General features: G+C 42.6%; 1 protein-coding gene across 3 annotated transcripts in view; it reads left to right on the top strand.

Moving 5' to 3' along the window:
• kiaa0825 (KIAA0825 ortholog) overlaps positions 1-25474 on the top strand; it is a 132535-nt gene that overhangs the window by 44557 nt on the left and 62504 nt on the right. For 2 of the 3 annotated variants that reach the window (XM_030418396.1, XM_030418397.1), the window contains 8 exons: positions 855-994; positions 4031-4210; positions 7612-7842; positions 7967-8271; positions 8579-8685; positions 11049-11193; positions 15072-15227; positions 16748-16842. In XM_030418396.1, coding sequence (XP_030274256.1) covers positions 855-994; positions 4031-4210; positions 7612-7842; positions 7967-8271; positions 8579-8685; positions 11049-11193; positions 15072-15227; positions 16748-16842 — 1359 coding nt within the window. The remainder of the gene's footprint in view (positions 1-854; positions 995-4030; positions 4211-7611; positions 7843-7966; positions 8272-8578; positions 8686-11048; positions 11194-15071; positions 15228-16747; positions 16843-25474) is intronic. The other variant, XM_030418398.1, reaches the window with a different exon arrangement.

The following is a 25474-nucleotide window of genomic DNA, read 5'->3' on the forward strand; positions in this document are numbered from 1 at the left end:
GTATGTGTGAGTGCCTTGGTTCCGTAAGCTGACCCTGGGCTGTAGCCGGATAGATTTATCAGAGCACTTAAAAGAGGATTTCTTCTGGATTTGCGGTCCTAGTGACTTCATAAATTGCACTGTCAGATTGAGGCATAGTTTTCCTCAGTCAAGCAGCAGGGTGCACCCTGCTCCAGCTTTCTGGCTCAAATAGAATGGTTAATTTCAGGGCAGACACCCCCTGTACTCCCTCCCGCCTCCGCACTCTTCAGACAAACTCTGTCCATTCCTACCATTAGATTTTATTGAGATGTATAAAGTAACATGCGGGCACACACATGTCAGCAGGCTCTCACACTTGCACACACACATAACCACAAGCATGGGCTCTGAAGGGTGCACACACACACACACACACACACACACACACACACACACAAACACTTCCATGCGCACGCACCGAGGATACGGCTCATTACCCACAGCTGGCTGCAGCCTCTTGGTTATACAAAAGATGTAGGAGGGGGGTACTGCTGTATATTCATGTATTTGGCTGTCTCCCAAATGTTAATTTGGTTTTAGCTGGCCAAGATTAGAGCTAATTCCTTCCCGGTGCACACTATAAGTAAGTGAGAGTGAAGGCATTTGCAGACTAAGCTCATATCAGGAGTGAGTGACACTGAAGGAAGTTACACTGTAGCATAAACATTATTTTCCCCCAGATTGTCATCCAAGACAACTGTGATTTCAGTCTTTGTCTTTCACTTGTGAAGCTTTTTCCCTCCTTTGTTGTCTCCCGCTAAATGGACTGCTATCTGTACACTCACCTGACACTGCAGAACTGTCAACTTTGTTTTGCCTCTTTCCGCTCTCAGAGATGGCCTTATGGGCCAGGCGGCCTCTGCATGTCAGCTAAGGCTGCTGACCTCTGACCCAGGACGCAATCCCAGGTTGCTACTGCGAATGCTGCTGTACAGAGACTGTCACCTGCCCAGAATGCTCCTGGAAAACTCTTGTAAGTCTGTTTCCAGAGTACATGGATTGGTCAGTGTTGATGATCAAGGGTGTGCGTGTATATGTGCTGAGCATGCCTTACTGTCAAATCATTTGAGCATAAAACTGGAGCCACTTCTATTAATTCTTTGATATTTCCTTGTTTTATAATAGTGGACTCACAGGGTCGATCCCACAGTGGCCACGTGTGGGAAGATGTTTACCAGTGTCTTAATTATGGCGCTCTAAGATCCTAAGCGAGTTATACAGACCTTAGATGAGCTCCATTCATTTTATGAAGTTATCATCAGCATCTTTGCCTTCATCATCATTTTCACCTTGGTCACCATCATCACTAAATCAATGAGAGCAGTAATAAACACTCAACAGGCCCGGGCAGAGCACACAGGCTGACCTTTAAAGATTTTCCCTTCCTTCTTCTCCCCTCCGCACCGGCAACAGTCTAACCTTTAAAGACTGTTGTGCACTCGCACATTAATTCACATTATAGCGACCTCATTAATAACAACTCTCACTGTCTCATTCTCTCGCTTGGTCTGAGTCTGGCTCAGAGGCTCTGCAATGCTTCTCCCTCCACGCTGCCGTAAATCAACGCTGGAAGCGCTGACGCTCGCGTGTTATCACGGTGACGGGCTAATTAACCAGGAAGCAGACAGACAGAAGGAGCAGCTTGACTGAACGGCTCCCATAAGCCTCTGAACTTCCCCTTATATGTACATATGTATATGTTGTTTCTATGTGCTTTCTTGTAAAAACTCATCTTGAACTTACTCATAATTTATAACTCAAATTTTGGCGGTTGTGTAAAATGTGGATAAAGACAGAATGCAAACATTCATACAAAATCATGATACGGTCACCTTTTGCCACTTAACCTGTTTACCCGTGGAATGTTCCAAACAGGTGTTTTTTTTGTTTTTTTTAAGCAATCCAAGTCTTTCCCAGTCTTTTCCCAACTTGAAACATGTTGCAACCATTACATTTAGAGTAAGCATATATTTACACAAGTCAATTAAGTTGAGTGTGTGTCCAAAAGGTTTAGAAAATCATCACATTATGTGTTTATTTTTGTTATACACAGATCCTTCCTTTTTTTGTTTTAATCAGGCTTGTGCCTAAATGTATGCTTAGTCAAGAACTTCTTCAATCGGACTCTGCTCAGTCTAGTCCAATTCAATTTGGTGCTGTTGCTTAGTGACACATTTTACAGTGCAGTTTATCGGCCTCGCTGAAGCACGCTAACTTGCCCGAGAGCTAGCAAGCATATTAAATGACCTACCTGTTGTCTGCCGATTTCAAAAAAACACATTTATTTTCAGGAGGATAACACCTCCTCCACATTTACAATAACAGTTTTCGCCCTTGCACAACACCCTGCCTAAATCAGTAGACACACTACTTATGGTGCGCACACACACACGCACGCGCACGCACACAGCCTTTTTATTATCATCAGCGTGTCTGCTTCCAATTACAGGGGTTTGCAGAGAGGGCCCCTGTGACTGGTTGACTGGCTGTCCGGAAGATAAACAGGTGTATGTATTGGCTATGTATCAAGGGTGGATAAGCTTATAGGAAGAGAGGGAGAGAGGAACGGAGCGAGGAGAAATAGAAAATGCATCCGAGAAATCAACATGGAGCGCAAACGCACCGGGGTTATTGTGTGCTGCAGCGGCGGTGAAAACTCCGCAGAGATGTGCCAGTGCACTGTCATCTGTTTTTGTGAAGTCATCTGCTGCTCCATAATGGGATCATTATTAAAAGGCGCCTAGTTAACCTGCCATGCTCTCCAGCACCCCAAGTGGAAATTAATGTTAGTCACCCGTGTTCCCTTGGACCGTCGCAGCCACAGCAGTGATATCCAGAACACTCTCTCCTTAAGGACCAATTACAAGACAGGCAGAGAGAAAGATGCCGGCTTAACCCACATAATGCCGCCTAATAGACTGATTGTAGGTCAGGTTGGTTGACCACTTTTGAGTGTATGTGTTAGATGTGTTACTGTGGAAGAAAAAGGCGAGAGTGAGAGACTCGGAAATGGAGACAGGGTGATAAAGGAAATCAGTTCTCATCAGGGCCCTGAGTGGCGGCAGCGCTTCCTACCTGCCTGTTATTAAGGCGGCTGATATGGCTGGTTCTGTAATGCAGCAGCTAATTTAGCCCTGTCATTTTTAAAATAGTCCAGCATTAGTCAGAAGGAAGCAGCACTGCCCCCCCCCCCCCCCCCCCCCCCAATCACAGCGCCCCCTCATCGACTGCTGTGTTGCGTACACTCTCCTATTCAAATAGCTGTCATCTCCCACACAGCAGACTGACAGACCGCTGGATGTCTGCCACCTCTGGAGCTATGGGCCTTTCCTCAGCAACCCCTGTCAACTTAACACACACACATTTGTAAGCACACAAAACACATATATAGACATCCATATGGGTTACACACGCACACACCTCCATCCTCAGCCCTGTGCTCAGACAGCAACCCCCACAAGGACACCCTGTCAAAACCTCTTCCTTTTCACTTCCTGTCTCCATGTGCTGTGGGGGCTTTGAAATCTGTTTCTTTTTCTGTTTTTTTTTTTCTGCTCTGTTTTTTTCCCCATCTAACACAGATGTGGGTTTTTCTTCCCCTTCTATTCCACAATGCCTTTTGTTCACCCTTTCTGTTAACATGTGTCAGGTTGGGCAGCCTTGACATTTTCCAATGTGTTTTTGTGCAAAGAAATCAAGACGCTGTTTCATAGGATAGGGTTTTATATCTCTCACTACCTACCTCCATAAGGTTGATATTTTCCGAATCGTAAATTCAAAAAAACAGTCAGATTTTACACTCACCTACACACCTCGAACTGAATGTATATACAGTATTCGCGCATATGAGCAAGGCTTTTCATGTCTTTGTGTATGCTGTTGTTTGTTTGCATGTGTCAAGGTTTCAGAAATTCAGTGACATTTTGAATACCCACACATTTATCTGTATTGTGTGCAGATGTATCCCACTGACTCACTGAGTCCATGTTTTTTTTTTGTTTTTTTCCAGATTTTTTCCAGGAGAGCTCCTTAGAAATGTCTGCAGAGAGCTGCAAGGCAGGAGACGACTTCATAGTCGCATTGTTCAATCTTTTCAGTTGCCTGAACAATGTTCCCAAGGCCTTGACTCAGACCCTTCAACCATACCTGGAAAGGGCACAGATATGGGAAAATCTGTACACACTGGCAGGTAATGGAGCAACAAGCTGTTAATGTTGTAGTTCAAGGGTCATTATGACAGAGTTGGTAGAGTTTAATATGCAGTGAGTTACTAAAAGCTTAAGTGCTGTTTTCACCAGACTAATCGTTAGTACATTTTTTCAGAAAAAAAACAAAAACAAAACACAGGTAAGTTAAAACTGAACTTTTTTTTATGCTGCAACTTGACGTTGGTTGAGGTTGGATTTTCGATTTCTCTCTCTCCACAAGGCTGTTCTCATGCTATGCTTTAGGTTTAGGCACAGAAACCGCTTGGATAGGGTTAGGAAAACATCATGGTTTGCCTTAATAATACCTGTTTTGAAAACTACGATCACAGATCGAGATGGTCCGGTTTTGGTTGCCAGAAAAACAGCTGCAAATATTTATGGGTTTCCCTTAATTACAACTGGTTTATGATGCCACAAAAATGGATGGACATATCCCTAGGTGTCCTTAAAAATATCCACTTGTGTGTGACTCAAACTGGTCGGCAGCCTTATTGGCTTTAACAGGGACTTTAAGCATGGAGGATTAAAGGGGGCCTACGGTGTGTGCAAAACATTCAAATGGGTTGCTTTAGCAGTGAGATCTCACGATCTCATTCATATTTATATCAATTATAATATCATTACTTTTGCTCTCACTGCGACGGCGACCCGTTGGAATGTTTTGCGGAGGCCTTAGCCTTACTTCAAATTGGAATACAGATAAGTTTTAAGTTTAAAGTTAAATCGATCTTGAGATATAGACATGCAACATCATTGGACAACAGCAAATGTTTGTGTCGAGAGTTTTTTTCAGAATGTGCTAGATATGTTCCTAAATACAAGTGTAAATCTTCCCAGAAAAGAATAAGTTAATTTTCTCCTAAGCTCTGGTGTTGACAGTGCCTGCACGTGAGCTGAAGCATGACTTTAATATGCTCTTACAGTGACTGTAACTACTCCCCAACTCTTCATTTTTTGCCGCCCCTCTCTAGAGCGAGCTTTGATACGGAGCTTAATCAGAACTCCTGTGGAGTATTGAGCATTTTTGGTGGTGATTTTTATATCCTGGGTGAGTGGTAATTATTGTAGCATAAATTAGGGTGATTGGAGAAGAGTGTTTGGATGGAGACGGAGCAGGGGAGGGGTCGACAGAGGGAAAGAACGAAAAAGAGATAGAGTAAGCCAGAGAGGAATTCTCAATGTCATCCAATCATCATTTATCCTCACAGGGTAATTAGTTTAATTATTGGACTGTGCCAAATCTTTGTATTATAATTTTGGTTACAGGATACCCCCAGTGCCCTCATTTCTATTTAAACTGTTCACTGAGTTAACTTTCATAGATTACACTCTTTCTCCACTTACACTGATGTTTCATCACACAGTAGCAGGTTGTTTCAAATCAATACACCAGTCAATACGGTAGCGGGCGGTATGAAGTCTGAGAACCAAGTGACTTTGAAAAATAGGTCTAGGTCTCACCTGCCACAGCGCGCTTCTACTTCGAAAAGCTATATCATTTTCTGTTCCGCTCTCCTCTCTTTCCGTGGGTCTGAGGTCACACATTTGTTAGGCGTCCCCCAGAGACTTTGGTGCACTGCCAGTGCCGTCACAGCACTATATCTCTTGGTTGTAGCCTTTGGTTTTACAGCCGACGCTGTAGGAAGTTTATGGGTGCCGTACAACTTCATGCTGTAGATGCTCTGCTATCAATATTAGCGGGATATGAAAGGGCAGTGCAAGAGGACAAGCCAGTAAGACTCTCTACTGTCAGGCCACCTGGGTTTGGTTGAGAACACCTGAATTTGACTTGACATTACTTGCTTTAAGTGCAGACATTTTCACAGAATACATTTGCGCTCTTACGGATGTGCAAGCTATTAATGTCTCTCTATTTTGAAAAGCACAGTTATTTCTGACACGGACTGAATGTGCTATTATGACTAAAGGGTTATTTCTTTTTGAAAAGCCCAATCGCACAATACACATAATAGGAAATGTAACCCACTCTAATTTGGCAGCAGTCGTGAAATGTTATCAACTGTTCATTTTAAGAGCAGAAGTCCAAAACCTTTCACGATTGAAATCATAGTACAGTAATGGAACAGTATTTGAATAGAGTAGTATTAAATGCTCTTGCACAGAGGTGGGGGTTTACATTTTTATTTTGCATTAAGAGACTTCTCTGTGCTGCATGCCTACTTTTAAAATACATAAAATCACTTTCTTTATTTCCTTCTTTCTTTTTTTTTTGCACAGCAGGCAAAATGTCTGCTCATTAAATGTTGAATTCAACTGGGCATAATTTATTTTACAAGCGGATTTCTATGAACTCTTTGTGTTGGTGGTCTCAAAACTGGCACGTGTGCCTTTGCGGGATACAACTACACAAACTGTACTGAATCGCACTGAATTTAGTCCGACTGTTAGAACAAAGTTGTTGCTCTACCTGAAATTTTATACCGGCATGCTGTAGCCTCTTAGCTGGTTTTTTTCTAATTACCTGGCTTGGTCCTTCGCTTGGTTTTAGTTCTGTTTATTTGCACTTTTTAAAATGTTTTTATGAAACAATAAAAAGTTAAAGACATTGTCGACAAAAGTAAAATACATGTGCATGTAAGGTAGAAACCCATAACGGGCTTATCAGAAATAAACTCACCTCATACAAAGAGAAAAAACAAACAAACATGTATATATGTATACATTTGAAATAGCAATGCAAAATAAAACATGTATAACATTAACATGCCTAATCACATATGATCAGATACGATTACATACATTTATTTTACCGACAGTGCAGCTATAAATAACATCAGGAAAAATAGACATAACCCAGATTAGTCATTTGCAAAATCTTCTTAGTCACAATCAGATACCAAGCACAGGTTTGTTTTCCATAAATGGACTCCACGATATTTTAATGAGTTCTATCCTGGGCGTAAGAAAGTAATGTTTTTTTTTATTTTAAACAGTCTAGTTTTGTGAAAATTAACTTTAGAATTACAAATAAAGACGTTTTTGAAACTTTGAGACCCGTCTGTGCTCATATGCCTCACTTAGATAGCCAGTATATTACATTTCAAGAACAGTGGAGAGTGCAGCACATGACTTGGAGAAAGTTGCTACTCCAACAAAACGTTTTGCAGCAGAAGAATCTTATGAAGATAAGATGGAAAAGTGTTTGCCCGGTATATTAGAATATAATATAGTGTTACAACACAAGAAGAATGTATAAAGCACACATTGTAATAATCCCCAGAGATTTCGTAACCTTGTTGTAAAGGGTGTGTCCTTATGTCACCATGTGTGATACACAGAATTTGTAAGGCCTTATGTTTTCAATTTCATATTCTACCAGCCACCCTTCTTAACTGCTCTATTCATTTACCTCTTTTGTCAGATACAACACAGACGGTACCTGCTGTGGTCAGCTGTGTCCGGGCGATAGTCACCAAGTCTACCAACAGCCTCTTGGTACACCTGGTGTCCATGGTGATGGGTTGGCAGGCCGCAGAAGAGCCCAGTGGAGCCCTTTTCAAGCGGAATGTACCAGAGAGTGTCCTGGCCAAAATACCAAAGGAGTGGAACTACACACCACTAGAAGCAAAGGGAAAAGAGCCTGTTCCAAAGAGTATGCACAGACTGGGTTTCAACTCAAATAGTGTGCTATATTTTTTTTTCCAAAACTAACATTTCTTTCTTTCTTTCTTTCTTTCTTTCTTTCTTTCTTTCTTTCTTTCTCTCTTTTTTTCCAGCTGTCATATCCTTAACTATTCAAGCCTTGTCCTTCATTTTCACCAACCTGCCCTTGGCCGTAGCATCCGTGCCTCTTCCCATTCGCTACCTCTTCCAAGTGGCAGAGAAGCAACTCTCCCAGCATTCCCGGCAGCTGCGCTTAGTGGGCCTGTTACTCTGGGCGTTGCTCGGCTGTCTGATCCAGGGCCTGGAGGACCCACACACAATAGAACAGATCAATGGTCTGGCCCTGGACCGTGGGGCAAAGGAGCCGCTGTCCCTGCTGGCTGAGTGCCTACGGGCTACCATGGGCATTCAACAGAAGGTAAGGGCTAACATTAATGTCATAACAATTGCGTCAGTGATGGTTTAAGGTAGCGAGAGCATTATGCGGGCTGCTGTAGAGTCACTTGTTAAATGCAATCTGAAATGCAATCTGAAACTATGCATTTATATATATATATATATATATATATATATATATATATATATATATATATATATATATATACATATATTTCAGATACAATTATTTCATTGTATTTAAGGTTGATTAAACTTGTGCCATAAAATCCACCATCAACCATCTGACTTTCACTAATAAATCCAATGGTCTGCTGTTCATCTGACAGGGCGTTCCTAAACCCACAATGCACAAAGTGCTGCAGGCTCTGGAGGAGAAAAGACCCAAGTGGATGAACATGCAGCTGCAGAAGGCACGCAAGCTCTGCTCAGACAGGTGAGAGGTCAACTGCCGGGAATTTAGCAAGAAGTCAAGGTCAGACAGATATTGATGTAGATAATATAATGACGTTTTTCATGAAAGTGCTAGATATGCATATCCATCATTAGTCTCAGTTGGTATTGATGATTCATCTGCACCTCTAACAAGAAATGAGATCATTTAAATCTGATCATTTTGATCGTAAAAACGCTTTTTATAAAATGAATTCCCCGATACGTAATTCCAGTGATATATCAGTGGTAAGATAAGGTTGAAGGCTGATAGTCTGATGAACTGACTGATGGTGTATTCAGCTGCTTGACATTCAATAAAGAAGCTGAACGAAACAATGAAAAAGAATGCAGTTTAGATATGCTTTTTTTAATTGAGCATTTCAATTCTGATGTATTGCATCATCGAGATCATTTTTCATTGACGAGCTTCATGAGTAAGATCAATGATTCTCAGACGTGTTTGTTGTGGTAAATGATGGACATGGCGTCTGACTGAGTGGACTGCAGGCTGGAGTGATGGGAAAACAGCTTCCACTTTGGGCAGATATGCGACCTTTGGCTCTGCGTGTTTTGTAGCTCGTTCCCAGAAATTGCGCCACCGGTCGCTCACTTCATCATAACAAACTCTGGATGCATCCATCCTCATCAAAAGGTGATTCAGCGCTACATTGCGACATGTACAATTAAAAATAAAAAAAAAAAACATAATGAAATAAATAAAAACACTGAGTAGATTATGGTCGGTTCTAGGAAATGCTGCCTTTTTCAGTGACAGGAAGAGGGGACAGGAAAAAACAGAAGAGACAGGGCGGCGGAGGGGTGGAGAGGGGGGTTGAATGGAAAAGTGAAAGAAGAGTGATTATGTATCACCTGTCGGAGGCATTCAGTGGGATCATTACTATTCATTAAACTAACCTTCACAGGGAAGTGACGCCTGGCTTGTAAACAATCAGAATACAGTGTCGGAAAGAGAGAGAGCGGAGGGTGTAATAAACTCCAAAAACAACTGGCACTCGACTCGCTGGCATCTCACACACACACACACACACACACACACACACACACACACACACACACACACACACACACACACACACACACGGAGTAAACCCCTCAAAAAAGAGCGTTTGCCCCTTGCGAACCCTCCCACCTCTGTTCCCTCATCCCACTTTCCCTCCTTCCTTTCCCAACTGTAACCCCCCTACCCACGCCACCCACCTTGTCTTTGCAAAGTAATTTGTAGAGGAGAAGATTATTGTTCTCCATCATGGTGACCCTGGCTGGGCTGACGGGATGCATACACAGATGAAGATGAATGCAGTTATTCCTTGGCGGAGGTCTGCCTCTTTCAGGGCACATTGGCCCTAATGACATGATTGATAGGCTGTCCCAAATCCGGAGGGGCCCTCATTAATCACCCCGCTGACTGAATCCAATCATCTGCTTCACCTGCACAGTGATGGACAGGAAAGGATACAGCGCAGGTGCTGACACGGGTGCACAGCCACCAACGCCGACAACACCACCGTCGGGCCGCCAGGCAAAAGAATGAGGGGATGTACATGGACGAGAGGGGACTCCTCTTCCTTTGCCACTCTCAATGTCAAGCAGCCAATGGTTGGTTGACAGGCGACACCGCTTCTGCCACCTTATAATTACAAAGAGGAAGGGAGAGAGAGGGAGAACAATGACAGGAAGTGTATGTGAAGGAGAAGGTTTGATGGACGGTGGTGTGATATCCATCCATACAGGAAGGGCAGGAAAATGATGCGGGCGTCTGCCAGGGTTGGCGACCGTACATGCATGAGGACCTTGACACACAATTACACAGACACACGTACACGCTTAAGAACACACACACCAATCATTTTTAGTGCACCAGCATCCTTCGGTTAAATGCCCTGCGTGTATCTCATGAATGGTAATGGAAGACAGTGAAAATTATTTTGTTATCTGACCCTTAATAATTTGTCTGTATTTTTCACTCTTTTTCAGCAGTGTTAGCCTTGAACAGGCCGCGCGGTTTCCAGACAGTTTAGTGGAGCGAAGATATTTCTTTACTTGCCAAGAATTTAAAATTTATTCGCCCTCCGGAGCGAATGATTTCTCTAAAAACTCAAAAATCATTAATTTTAAACTCCGGAGTCATGTTTCACTTAATTTTCTTGGGTAGAGAAAACTCCAAATTTTTATCACAGATGCTTCTCGAAACTAGAAAAATAATTCTTCAGCCAGAGGTGGTGTAGAGATATAAGCCCACACCCTCCCTCTTCCTGTTCCCTCTCCTTTCTCTTACCCCACTCTTTTTTTTTCTCTCTCTTTGTCTTTTCACTCCCATCTCCTCCATCTCTGTTTCTCTCTCAGCGTATTTGAGCGAGGACGGGAGAGCGGAGTCGCTGCGGCTGAACTGACTGAGCAGAAAATAGGCCTGATGCTGCTGGAGGTCTGCCACAAAGCAGGTGGCAGCGACTACCTGAGGCAGATCTATCACATCATCCAAGGCAATGAGGTAGGGAAGCACTCCCTCTCCCCAGCAATTAGGTGGCTGCTGGCCTGAGGCCGCAGGCTGTTCAGGAGGGGGAGATGGAGGGAAGAGGGCTGCTGCTTATGTGCAGTCTGCTTGTTCTGATCTTCTGTTGTTCAGGTGACCTCAAGGGTGCAAACCTACAGCGATTTCCTGTGTTATACGCGCACCACATGTAGAGGAGAGGGAGACACATGCAGTTATGACATTCACCATAGAGCTCTTTGGAGGAGATCTAAGTGGGAAAGAGCGGTGATTCTTTTTTTTTTTTGGAACTCAGGTGAAACTTATTTAAGCTAAATTCACTTCAGAGGAAAAAAGTTTAACAGAACCAAAAGTAGTCCTCGAGAAAGTGCACAAGTTGATTGAAGCGATTTTTTACAGTATATAAGATATATAGAGTGAGTTTAGTGATATTCTCCTAAAAAATCATTGTTGGTAAAAGAAATGCTTTAAGGTAAGAGAGAGAAGTACATAGGTAGTGGTATGTGCAGCAGCTCAAGTTGTTATAACTGGAGCCACAACACCTCTTCAGTTAGACCTGTCGGCATCTCTCCTTGAGTGAAAATCAAACAGAAACATCCTCCACCTACAGTCCTCTACATTTATATCTCACAGACTCCTGCCGGTATATATATTACAAAGACAGCAACATATGCTACTCTATACACTGTGTTATCACATGTATCCATATAGTATATTCTTACCACAAAGGCTCTTTCAATGTCAGAGGTTATTGATTCTAGGTTGAGGCTGGTAATATGCTGTGTTTTTGTGGGTTACTGTACAGTCAATATATTCCAATAAAAGACCAAATCCAACGGTGTACGGTTACGTTCTCAGTACTCTCAGCCTCACATCCATTGGTTCCTATTGTGAACATACACCTTTTGAAAAGGGGGATGAACATATGAATTGATTTGATTTACATGATTGTAGCGGGACACTGTTAGTTTTGGCAAATGTTACTTAAACAGTTGTTTTTGATCTTGACTTCGAGCTGCGGAATGGGTTTTCAATGATGTATGGTACATATGACAAATCTATATAAGGCTGCACAGATAATTTAGCCCTCTCATGAAACTTGTTGACGTTAAGAAAGATATAGGTTGTGACAGAATGGTTCTTTAAAGGGGCACTATGTAGTACATTCAATAATAACAATATTAATGAGGTGATAATATAAACTCAAATATATTTATGTTTTCCTAACTGAATAGACAAGCTGTCCTCAGACAGGAACATAAGGTCCCCAGAACACTGCGTGAAGCTAGAAAGGTGGCAGGGTCGGCCAACTATAAAAACAAAGTAAAACAGTATGAAATTGTGTCGTCCTTTAAGGTCAGTTTGTTTATTTAGTTTGTCTGGGTATGAAAACAAAGAGTGTTTGTTTTAGGCATAATGGTCAGTCAATGAATATCTTTCTCTTCAGATTAAAATGTCTTCCCTTCATTTTAAGTAGCATAGGAGAATTGCTCCTGCAGAGTGCTATCAGGAACAAACTCCGTCACAGAAAAGCATTCGTAATAACAACAAAGAAGCACTACATGAATATACGTACAGAAGAACATATGTTATTATGTTTGCACCATTTTTTATTGTTTCATATATTCTTTTCTTTTTAAAAAAAATATATTTTATACCTTGTGTTTCTTGATAAATGGCATTCAGAGTGGAAGGAAAAGGAAGAATTGCATTGTACAGGAAAACCTGTTTTCAACTGTGCATATGACAACTGGAGTGGTACTGCATACGTCTGCCAAGGCCTGACAGTCCCCCTAAATTCAATAACGCCTCATCCAATATCAAATAAAACATATTTAAATCCTCTAGAGCAGCATTTTTATTTGGATCTTCAGATTGTACTCACTCGTAGGTACCATCCACCTAAAAACAATTGTTTTTTTTCACTGAAAAAAAAAAGAAAAAGTTCTCAGTCTATGTTAAAGAATCCAGATCTGCACCAAAAGTTAATGGGGTCTATTCAGGGCTGAGACCCACCCTCCATCCAAGTTTCGTAGCAATCTGTTCATCAGTTTTTTGTAGCCCTGCTTACAAACCAACCACCTAACAACAAATGGACATAGGTGAAAACATAACCTACTTGGCAGAGCTGATTAACAAACTAGCACATACTGTACAATATTCTGTGCAGAGGAGGACATTTTGGTTGCACCACGGTTCCACCCTCATCAGGAGTATGCGAAAAAAATCCTCAAATGCTTGTTTAATGAATGTAATACACAGTGGACGACATCACAGCATGGCATTTATACTGAATGTACTGTATAGGTGTTTGCTAAACAGCTGGGAGATGCTAAGTTCAGTTGGTGCTTCATCTGATTCTTACTGACATGGTCGTCCTATAATGTCTAGTTAAGACACGATGTGGAATAACACATACATAAGCACTATATATATGTATATATATGTATATATGTGTATATATATATATATATATATATATATATATATATATATATATATATATATAGATATATATATATATTATATGTGTATATATATATATATGTGTAGATATATATATAAGGTGTATAATATATATTATGGTGTAATATATGTATGTATATTGTATGTAATATATGTATGTATATATGTATGTATATATATATATGTATATATATACGTGTCTTCTCTTATGATATATCTCGCTCTCTCTATCTATAGGTGATATATATGTTTATATGTAGATATATGTCTATATATGTAATATATAGTAGTATATATCTATAATATATTGTTATAATATAATAAATATATATATAGATATATATATATATATATATATATATATATATATATATATATATATATTTATATCTAGATGTGTATATATATATATATGTGTGTGTGTGTGTATATATATATATATGTGTGTGTATGTATATATATATATATATGTGTGTATATATATATATATATATATATATGTATATATATATATATATATATATATATGTATATATATATATATATGTGTGTATATAATGTTGAGTCTATGAGCAGCTTTAACTTTGCGTGGCAATTGAATAGAATGTGAATGGGATTCGCAAGTGGGCTCTGAGTTCCCCTCCTGGCAGCTCGAGTCTCTATCCGGCGAAGGTCGAGGCAGGAACACGCAGGTCAGGGACAGAGTGGGCCGCTGGTGAGGTGGAGGGATACGAGGTTCGGAGGCCATGTCAAGCTGACAGATGGGAATATAGTGGATTCACACGAGGATGCCCATGTACACACACTGACAGAGACATACACAAACCCATTGCTTCATGCTGTACATTTTGCAAGGCGCCTGTACAACAACCACAGCAAAGGTTATTGAAACAAATGTGCACTGCTGTCCTAAAAACCCCCTCTGTTTCTCTTTCTCTACATCTGCAGATATCTGTATTTGTTCTGTGTTTTCATTACTGCTTCTAAGCAGCTCTGATTTATTATACTTCTGCGAGGCTGATCATTGAGGGACGGCTCTGCCCATTGCTGTGCTTGTCTGGAAAAAGTGCTGAACTTGATTAGTGTGTGCCTTTGTTCGGCCAGATGCATTTGAATGAATGTGAAGTTTATAACTAGTGAAAAAATAAATATTGCAAAAGCAAAACAATGTTACAGATGTCAGTATGCTGCGTGCTGAGTGTCTGTTCGGCTGATCTTTCAGTTCGAGGGAGTTTAGTGTACTTGTAAATAACTTTTTGGCCTCTCTCTGTCGGTCTCATAGTTGGTCAACCTTTTTCTTTATGGAATATTTTCTGTCAGTCTGTCAGTCATGATATGTACTGTTCAGCCTTCTTCTTTTCTGTTTCCCTTGTGTTTCCACCCTCTCCCTCCCCGTCCATCTCGGATTGCAGGAATCATTAATATATAAACTAAGTGGAGGCGCAGACTCGCCCAGTAATCCTCCTCGCTTGGTGAACTTTGACCTCTGCTCTGAGAGTCAAGGGGACACATCCGGTTTCGACCCGCTCCACCAGTTTGACCACATTGGCAGGAAAAAGCTGGATCAGGTTTGTAAAACTTATTTTCCTTTTTTTTGGTTGCAAATCATGTATTTATCATTTATTTTAACTCCATAAAGTGACTTCATATCATATCATATCATATTCCAGCGATTATTGGAGCTTCTTTCGCGTCTTCAGACTTTTGTGCTGTGTGGGTGTGCTTGTGATGTGCAGGGCGGGGTCGTTTTTTAACTTCCTCCCAAGGCCAGAAGCTTAATGTTGAAGGTTAGGAACTGTTTGAGTCTCTAGTGAACTGGATACTGTGGCAATCTCTGAAGCTGCCAGGTCTTTTTCTGGGGCTCGGCTTTCCTATTCTCCATAGGTCGCTGCCTCTTCCAGGCAGGAGTTAGGCTGGCAGGAAGAAAAGAACACTGAAAAGGTGAAAAGATAAGAGAAGGCTTCTGTTTTAGTTAAAGGAGAGCGCAGTTTTAAAGTGCACTTCTTTGGCGCTTTGAACCGTGTACCCTCTTACCCCAAAGTTATTCCCAGGAGTACCACCATGATGTTCAGTTAATTGTTAGATTTTTTTTTTCTCCATAAAGGGGATAAGTCGCTACTGGTAGTTTCAGTTCAGTGCGAGAGTTGCTGGCTTTTCTCCCCCATTTCCCTCCTACTATCAAGGGAAGTACCGCTGATATCACACAAAACAATCAACAAAGGTTGGTATTTCCTCAAGTCAGGCTTGTGTGTGCGTCTTTTTACGTTTTAAAAAACGGATCAGATGTATATATACATATGTGATCCCCTTTGTAATGTAGCCGTGTCGCCGCTATTGTCTTTGGCACACGTTTTTAATCCTAGGACCTGTTTTTCAGCTTATCACAGGAGGCTGCATAGCTTTGCATAGAAACACCCTATTAAGAGAATGATTAAAATGCCTTCTCCGCTTCAGGTGCCTGTGTTGTTTGTCAAATAAAATGGAGGGAGGAGGAGAAAAAAGGAGTTACATCCATCAATCACCTGTGAGGAAGGAGCAGAGGGGGCGGGGGTGGATGGATGGAGGGAACGAGTGGAGTTCTCCTCCTTATGTCAATAAAACTCAGCCTGGAGTTAAGAGTGACATTTTGGCAATCAAAGCAATCTGATTTTTATTTGCCTTCCCAATATGGTGCTGGTGCCAAGTGTGTTTGTGTGTGTGTGCGTGTGTGTGTGTGTGTGTTTTAAGAAAAAGAGAGAGTGAGGGGGAGAGATGGAGAGAGAGGTAGAGAGAGGGGGGGTTGGCGGGATGCCATTGAAGATGGTAAGAAAAAAAAGCAGCGCAGTCAGAAGAGTAACGACTCCCTCCCAAAATTGATTTATCTTTCTATAAATGATGGCTACATCCCCCCAAATGGATTTATAAATTAATTGCTGTCTTATTGGAATAAAAACCTTCTTGTGCGGACATGATTGATCGCCTGGTGTCGGTAGCCTGCGCTGGGGACCCCCCTCCTCCTTTGTTAGTGGGTCCCAGCTGGAGCAGTAATGCACTGATGGTATTAACCCTGATTAATAACTAACAATACGCTATCCTCATACATCAACAGAGTGCCGTGGTCGACTGGGCATGGGACTGGCCGAGGCTGCTGCCAGCCTATCAGGGCATGAGTCAGGTCACCTTCAAAACTCTGCTGGCCAACAGGTAAAACAGTCATTTCACTTGTTACACGTGTTCACCGACAGCGGTGTTGTGCGCACATGGAAAGGCGCGAGTGTCTTTTTTGGGGTTTTCATGTTTTTATTATGATCCTCACAGGTGTTTTTGTTTTCGAGCAGTCTTTTGATGAAATAAAAGCCCCGCTCCGCTGAGGCATGTGCTGCATCAGTAGTGTCTTTACCTGTGCAAAATGAGCCGTTCACTTGGGACTCCCGAGGCAAGTTTCCCTCCCCAAATTCCCTTTTGACTTAACTTGGGCGTAAGCTTCAGTCATTGGGGATCATATAGCCTCGCTGCTCTTCATTAGAGGTTCAAACTTCCACTTTGTTCAAAGGCCAAGGGCTCCCGTGGCTGCTACAATGGAGCATGAGCTGTGGGAAGAACTCTTTGGAAAAGGATGCTGGAATGCTGTAATACGCTGTGTGTGTTGAAACATGGAATGCTGTCTTCGTTAATGCGCGTGCACGTGTGTGACTGACTGTCTTCATGAGCAAAATGATTGCAGATTTTGCTCTTAGGGTACTTTGAGGCCTTGAAATGACCAGAAAGCTAGTCGGAGATGGAAAAAGAGTGTCTGGCTCAGATCTTGGTGTCACCTGATTGAAGAGTTTTTTGCCCAAGTCCACCTCTCCTGTCCCGTCCTCCTCTCTCCCCCCCCCCCCCTCTTCTGCTCTCCAACGGGCATAAATATTTATGCAGGTATGTGACACATATTAGATGGCAATACTTCAGGCTGTTCCCTGTTCTCCATTCACAGCTGTCACGCTGCCAGCTATCAGGGAGCCATGGGGCTACTGCACCTTGTCTCCACGCCTACGCCCAATCCATTCTAAATCACCGCCATTGTAACACACACACACACACACACCTTTCTAACAAAGGGCAAGCTCTGCATCTGCCAAGGACACGGGTCTAATAAGGGTGAAGTACGCGGCTCTGTGCTGCGCTGTGACGAGCTTTGTCGCCTTCACGCCTCTACCCCCTCTTCCCACACACACACACACACACACACACACTCCATTCTTCCTCCCCTTATACTCTGCTTTGTTGCATGTTAAAACAGATACTGTCATTGCTTGACTGAGCCAAATTAGTGTTGGGGCATTCATGAATAGAAAGTGAATGAAGTTGATATGAAGTCAGATAGGAAGAGAGAGAGAGATTGGACTGGCAGTTAGAGATTGTGAGTGACATGGAGAGAGATAGAGGAGTCAATACTGACAAGACGCCAAAATGTATGAGGAACGATGGGAGTGGGGGGGGGGGGGGGGTAAAGGTTATATAATTCACCCTAATCTCACAGTATCAAAGTGTCTGAGATTCTGCCATTTGCCTCATTAGCCTCTCTTTGTTGGGCCAGAGGAGCAGATTTCATGGAGGATTTGGAGAATGGCTTTGGTTCTGCCTGAGACGCTCGCACAGAGCAGGAAGTTAGTTTCACGGCTGGCGACATGTAAGCTGTCAAAGTTTTCCTCAGATCCATCTGCGACTCAGAAATATCTCTCAAGCTATAGAGGACCATTCACGGGATAAGCGCACTGATGTCGGATCCACTGATCCATTTGTTAGTGCAGATAAGGATAATGCTCTCTGCATAGCTGCAGACTCAAGTGCCCCCGGCTCTTTGCACCGAGGCTTTACAACAATTACTCTTTTGCCACCTCCAGTTGCTGGACAGACCACAGGATATAATCTTGGACACTTGACAGAATTAATAGTAATGATGTTGTCTTATACTGCTCAAAAACACCTATCACTGAGACCTTGTGATGTTCTAGATGTTCCATCTTATAAGTTTTAGTCTCCTTGAATGACTTCCCTCCCCTGTATACAGCCAATATTTTTTTCCCGCTCCCTGGACTGTGTGAGTTAGCAGCGTGGCCCATTGGCCTCCTATATATTGTTACAGTGGCAGGACAGTTATTGTGCCCAGGGTTTATATCACATTCTAATGGAGCAAGGCTATGAGTTAAGGGCGGTAGGCTTTTACACCAGGGCTGTTAAATCACTGTTCAGATGACTTCATTAGCAGAGCAGGACACATGCTGAGACACTTGCGCTTGCACACACATAAATACACACACACACACACACACACATACGCTTTCACCCTGCTACCTTGACGGTGTAACATCGGGGCCAGACAGGAGGGAGAGTGGATTTATACAGGTGTGTGTGTCCTTCTTTGTCACCTGTCACTTCAGTTCCCTCTGCGCGATGGCTCATCCATCATCTGCAGATTGAGCTTTTCAGCAGAAACCAGACTGATTAATACTACCCGAGGACCCCCAGGGTTGACTGGCTGACTGGTTGACCTGGCTTCCTGGCAGGGAAGAGGTTTATATGGATAGATAGACTTGTGGGCGGGCTAACATCTTAGCCTGCTTGGATGCTGGCTAAATTGTTGACTAACAGGTCGACTGGCTTGGTTAGGTAATGACTGGTTGGTACAATGGATGTAGGAAGCAGTGATTAGTGGAATAGTTGAGGAGGTTTAATGGTTAGCCTAGCCTGTAACTAGCCTGTTGGTTTGTTGGTCTTTTAGATGGAAATAGATTGGTGGTTAGATGATGGACCAACTGACTGGAAGGAAAGCAGATTGGCTGTTAGCTGATGGCTAAAAGCAGGGCTGAGTCTCCTAGTTTTACCCATGTTGGCAAAATCTTTTCTTCTTACAAATATCCTGGAACATTTTTACTTTTGGATTCCTGTTTCCTCACCTCTTACACCTATGTTTCCACAACCACATCTTACAAAACAGGAATTCAAAGGACACACAAAGAGCTGGGAACAGGCACAGGAAGACAGGAGATGCATGATAAAAAACAAACAAAACAATGTAGTAAAAATCTCCTAGCTTAAATACACAAGGGCTAATGAACAAATGAAACACAGAAAACCCAAAACCATGTATTATGAAATTTACTCAGCGTTTCTTAACTTAATCTATATCAGTTAGCCTTTACATTGTGAAAGACACTAGTGTACTGTTGAATAAAAGAGCTATACTGCAGAAAGACCACATCATACTGTATTCAATAATCAAGGTTCATGCGCAGGCCTCAATAGCACTACAGTACATCGGAGATTTATATCAACCATTCTTATGTGTATTCGCTCATTTCCTCCATTACAAGTCTCTAGCTGCGTAAAAGAAGAGTTCTTTTTATACATTTTCAAAATCAATGACATTACATATCGAGATTAGATTCGCACTTAACATTTCACCTTGAACAACTTGCGCACCCAGGGTTTGTGTTAATTGTCATGATCTACTGATTAAGATGTCCACATTGCCTCACTCCCTGGCCTCAAGTTATGAGCTGCCCTATGTTCGAGAGGCATGGGTGTAAAAGTATTCAGTAATACACCAGATACTGAATAGCATCTCTTCAACTTGTGATCTATGAATTGATAACTGCTTTGTCCTTGGTCCGTCTTGGAATTTCTCCTTTCTATGGTGAACGGCTCTGTCACAGCATATTTTTGTATGAAACACTCAAACGCAACTCAACTCTTTTGTAGTTGGCATTAATGGAAACACCAGTGGTCCTTCTATTCCTAATTTTTAATCTACATGTGTTTCATGACCTGTATGATAACATTAAATAAAGCACTGACAAAAATAACATAGTCATCTGCCAAGGTGACTTCTTGAGACACTTTTCTTGTGTCAGAGAAGGTCCTCTGACCTGGTTGATAAGAGGTAGCCAAGTATGAGAGATGAAGCTTCATGTGTCACAGGGCAGCTCCTCCACTCCATCATAAGGACCTCATATCAGCCAAGGACATTCATGCTTACAACTACAACACTGGTCGGGGGACAGTTTCCTAAAACCAGCCTGGGACAATGCTTCATACAATTGCCACCAGTCCTTTTAAAGTTTTGCTGTGGATTGTGCTTTTTACACAGCTAATATTCTGACTAAGCACCCTCACTCACGTTTTTTATCTAACACACTGACAGCAAGAAAGCACTCGCAGCATTGACCCACAGATTTGGTAGCTTAATGTGGTAAGCTACACTGTAACTACTGAACACTAAAGCATTTCCTCTGCATTGTCTTATTGTTGCTGTTACCCCTCAGGTCCATAACAATAGCAGTTTGTGGAAAAATGCCAGTCGGTGGCATTCTCTTGCTTGAGCGGCTCCTTAAATTGCGGCAATAGACGCTTGTGCTTTCAGGAAGTGGGCAATCGCCATCTGTTCCCGGGCTCTGCCATATGGCGGGCCTTTTTCTCAGGGAATAAAATAAAAACAAATATGTCAGAATGTTCGTCTTCCTCCACGGACGCTGATCAACCTGGGGAGAAGCTGGATCGCAGTGTGTCTGGATTAATGGTCTTACTTTACGCTTCAGGGAGTGAGGGAGTGTGTGCTTGCGGTTGGCGGGGCTTGTGTGTATGTGTGCGAGAGTGCATGCGCATGCCTGTGTGAGGGTATGCACACGCTAATGCACATTTATGTACCTGGAAGTATTTCTGGAATCATTTATCAGACTTAAAGGGCGATGTTACCATACCATTCTGAGCGGTGGGTCGCCCTGTTCTTGGAAGCAGTAACCAACACAGGAGGAAAGAGCTTCAAGGTTAGCCAGAGTGACATTTCATGGCTGCCGCTGCCAAAGAAACAAGAAGGAACGCTCTCAAGCCATCATCAGACTCGCCGTCTTGCGAGGCCAGAAATTCAAAAGACTTGTCACTTTTGAAAATCAGGAGAGTGTGATGTGTCATTGAGGAAGGGCTTCTTTCTTCTCTCGTCGATCCCCTTGTGTGTGTCCCCTCCGCTGACTGACAGCTCGGGATGGGAGTTTGTGTTGGTGGAGACAGAATACATCTTTTGTCTGCTTGGTTTTACATGGTGTGTTTTGTCTTCGCTACCCCTGGACAGCACTGACACATTGAGGTTTTCATTAGCCGTAAGCAGGTGGCGGAGGAGAGCGACGAGCTTGTGCGCATGAGCCTGCTCCCTTGCCTGTCTGCGCGCGTGTTCATCTGCACTGCACCAGCTTGTATACTGTATGCATATCATGGAGGGCGTACATGTGTCTGCCTGCATGTGCGTGAATGTTCGCTCTTTTATTTCGGCGTGTGTGTGATATTTTGAGGTTTGCTCCAAAGGCGAATAAATCAGTGATGCCTGGGATAAGGCCGTGGCCCCTCCTCAAACTGCACAGACAAGCTGAGAGGCTCATTAATCAAACGGCCAGTCACAGATGTGATGGCTTCCACACAAACCGCCAGCAGACTGTGAAAGTCACATCCAACAGAGTCAACTGTCAGCCAGGCAGGCAGGCAGGCCACACTTTTCCTCACCCCCCCTCTCTCTCTTTCCCCTCTGTTGTATTTATCTCTCAGTCTGCCTTTACCTCCTCTCACCTCCAGCGTGATGCCTCGGTGTGATACATCTGAAATATTTGTCTTGTCCCTCTAAAAACGATCTGCGGGGTCGAGGCAAATCTATCTTCTCGCAGAGTGGTCATGGTCAAGCCATTCTAGGGACACGAGGCATCACTCATTACTGCGCGTTGCTCCGTTCTCTCTCCTTACAGCCGACTGTACTTTGTCGTATAGCACAATTTGTTACAAGCTGGCTCTGTCTTTGAACAAAAGAGGAAGCTCACACAAAGCGTCACCTTGACGAGCTTCTGTTTGGTCGAACCGCAGATTAGCATAAATGTAGAAATCAGTTATATCAGTAGGATCAGCTGTGAGTGGGTGAGTGTGTCATAGGGTGTGTAAAAATAGGAATCAATAGATTATGTGCATTTGGAGAGCTGGAAAGTCAATGGGGTCTGGCATGGTGGAGGAGAGAGACATAAATACAGGTAAGCCATGTGTTACAGGTGTGCCTCATCTCTGATGAGCCTGGCCTTCACCCTGCCTACAAGCACCCCGGAACAGAACCTAAAGGTGGGCGTCATTTGACTCGCGGGCAACTCAATGCTTCCCAGCTTTGCATGCTTCACGTAAAATAGGCAAAACCATCTGACAACCATGAGAAAACCCTCACTGCATGCACCTGATTTACACCCCTTTCGCGAAAGAATGCATTGCACGGTTGCTTGCATAGACAGTGAATGGGAAGCGTGGAAATGATGGATCCTGTGGACACGTACCATAACATAAGTCAAAAAAAAGGCACACACCAACCAAATCAAAGGATAATCCCAGGGTCGTCAGGAGTTAAACATGATCTTTTTCTCCAGCTTTGGCTATCCAGAATGTTTTGTAACCAACGTAATCCTAAATAATTCGGTCATTCAGTGAGAATTTTGCTTCGGTCCAGCCCAGGAATACGTTTGAGTTAAATTTGAATCATGGATATGACAGGCACGTCAATACATACTCTGTCCAGCAATCTACGCTGACAGAACATTTCCTCACCTGTTATTTCCACTGTACAGAACACTCAGGGGTACATTCAGGGGTAAATGTGGATGCCTCCTTCATGGAAATGCACTCATGTGAAAATGAGTTTTTCCATCTCTTTCTGGCTATTATATCACATATCATATTCTAACCATTTCACTGCTGTAATCTCCACTCCCAAAGGGTTTGAATTGTTAACAATAGTGGCAATAATATCACTATTCACTAACAGAATTGTCAGTGCACAGTGCTTATGCCACAAGGCAATCTTCTCAATGGGATTATCTGGTTTCCCCTTGTGTATTGTGAACTCTCCTGCAGTTTAACCTGACCTCTTTTTCACAACTATTGCGAATTTATGAATAATTTCATAACATAAATAGCACCTCTGATTGTTCCAACTTTCAACCTTGGATGGGTAAATAGTTGGAGAGGCTCTGTAACACCAGCGCTAAATGAAAATGCCACTTAATCTACTGCAAAGCCCTCCAAGTTTGGAGAGAGATGCTGGATGGAACAGGGACAAAACAAAGCCACCCGTTCCTGATTAAAAATGGCAAGTCCCAAGGCTCCTCAAATACACTGGGGTATTTGATGGTACAAAAATAAAGACAGTACTCCACGCAGCAATAGAAAGCTATTCTTTTGTCCTCAGTAATTGTGGTGTAGGGGAGGAATTTCTGTTGTTGCATTGCCAGAGTTTTGAGGATGACACCAGTGCGGTTGGAGCCTCGAAAAGCTGATCTGCTCTCCTTGTAAGATCACTTTTTCTTTTACTACAAAGACCTTGTGAGCAGCTATTTAAACCAGACTTTAATAAATATTGAATGAGCTGTGATTCAGTATCTTTATGGCCTATTTAACATTTCTTTTTTAGTCAACTGCAGCCTTGTTTTTTCCAAGGTGAAAATTGGAAGGGTCCATGTTGAGGTTAAAGTGAAGTGAATTGAGATCCTGCTCTGTCATCTTTTGTATAGCCTACTTAAATTTGAGCCTTGCCATTTGTGGTAAAATTCTAAAAAATTCAATGTCACACTTGTAACTTTTAGGTGTTTTGTTACCACGCCTTACTTTGCTGAAACTTTTTCTCAGAAATTCTTTGTCCACTGGGTATTTGTTTTTGTCAGCTCCGTCAGCAGAATAATTCCAAATTCTGCCCCTGGAACCAGTTTTGTCAACCAGTTTAGATGGACTGGGACTCAGTTAAAAACAGGGCGGACTGTTTGACGCCGTTGCCATGTTTCCTGCTGATTTACTGAGTTGACTTTTTAGCTGACTGCAGCAGTCCATTGTCACGAGCCAGACTGTGACCGTCTGTTCCAGACCATCATTGTGTTCTTCTTCTTCTTTTTTCTTACTACTCCGTGCCATGTGCCATCTTTATTCAAACTCTCTGGAGGTGACACTGAGTTAGGCTTTTAGCTTGCAGAATATGTTTGATGAGTGTGTTGAAGGATTATACTGTTAAACCAAATGTTGAGTGGAAAAAAACTAATAATACTGAGTCAATACTGCAGTCAAGAAGAGCTGTGCTGCATACACTCATAGTGGTGGCGGTGATGTTGCTAAATATTGAATGAGTTATCGTCGTTTGACACATGCATCAACAATCGTAGATGTATTTGTATATGTTTGTGCATCACTGTAGCTCAGGAATTTAAAGATCATGCCCTTGTAAAAAAAAAAATAAGTGCGAGAGCTTAATTGTATTTTCTTGCAGCAGCCAAATATCATTATCATGTATTTGTTTAAGATTTTGGGAAGTCTTTATATCCGTTCAGTGTAAGTCACTCTCAAACAGGGCATCAGCTGAACGTCTGTGTGTGTGTGTGTGTGTGTGTGTGTGTGTGCGCTCCCGTCTGATGCTGTGTGACGGTGAGGGTTTGTTTTGGTGGTACATCACGAGGTTGTATCCTGTCGCCAGGCTCATTAGCCCGGCGGCGGCGCTCAGGCTGCCCCAGCCAATCGCTGCTCTCCGCGCGGCTCTGCCATTTGCATGTGGTCCAGGAAGAGATAATTAGAGGGATCTCTGCCTGTCACTGTTAATCTGGGACTTAGTGAAGGGCTGTGACGCCGACATGCTGATGGACTGACACACTCGTCTGCACACACACAGTGTGGTGTCAAACCCGTGTACACACATTGGCATCGGGCGCACGCCAAGAGCAAACACAGTACCTGCACGCACGTACGTACGCACGTACGCACGTACGCACACACACACACACACACACACCAGCATTAT

The sequence above is a fragment of the Sparus aurata genome, chromosome 5, assembly GCF_900880675.1.
Source record: "Sparus aurata chromosome 5, fSpaAur1.1, whole genome shotgun sequence".
Classification (NCBI taxonomy): domain Eukaryota; kingdom Metazoa; phylum Chordata; class Actinopteri; order Spariformes; family Sparidae; genus Sparus; species Sparus aurata.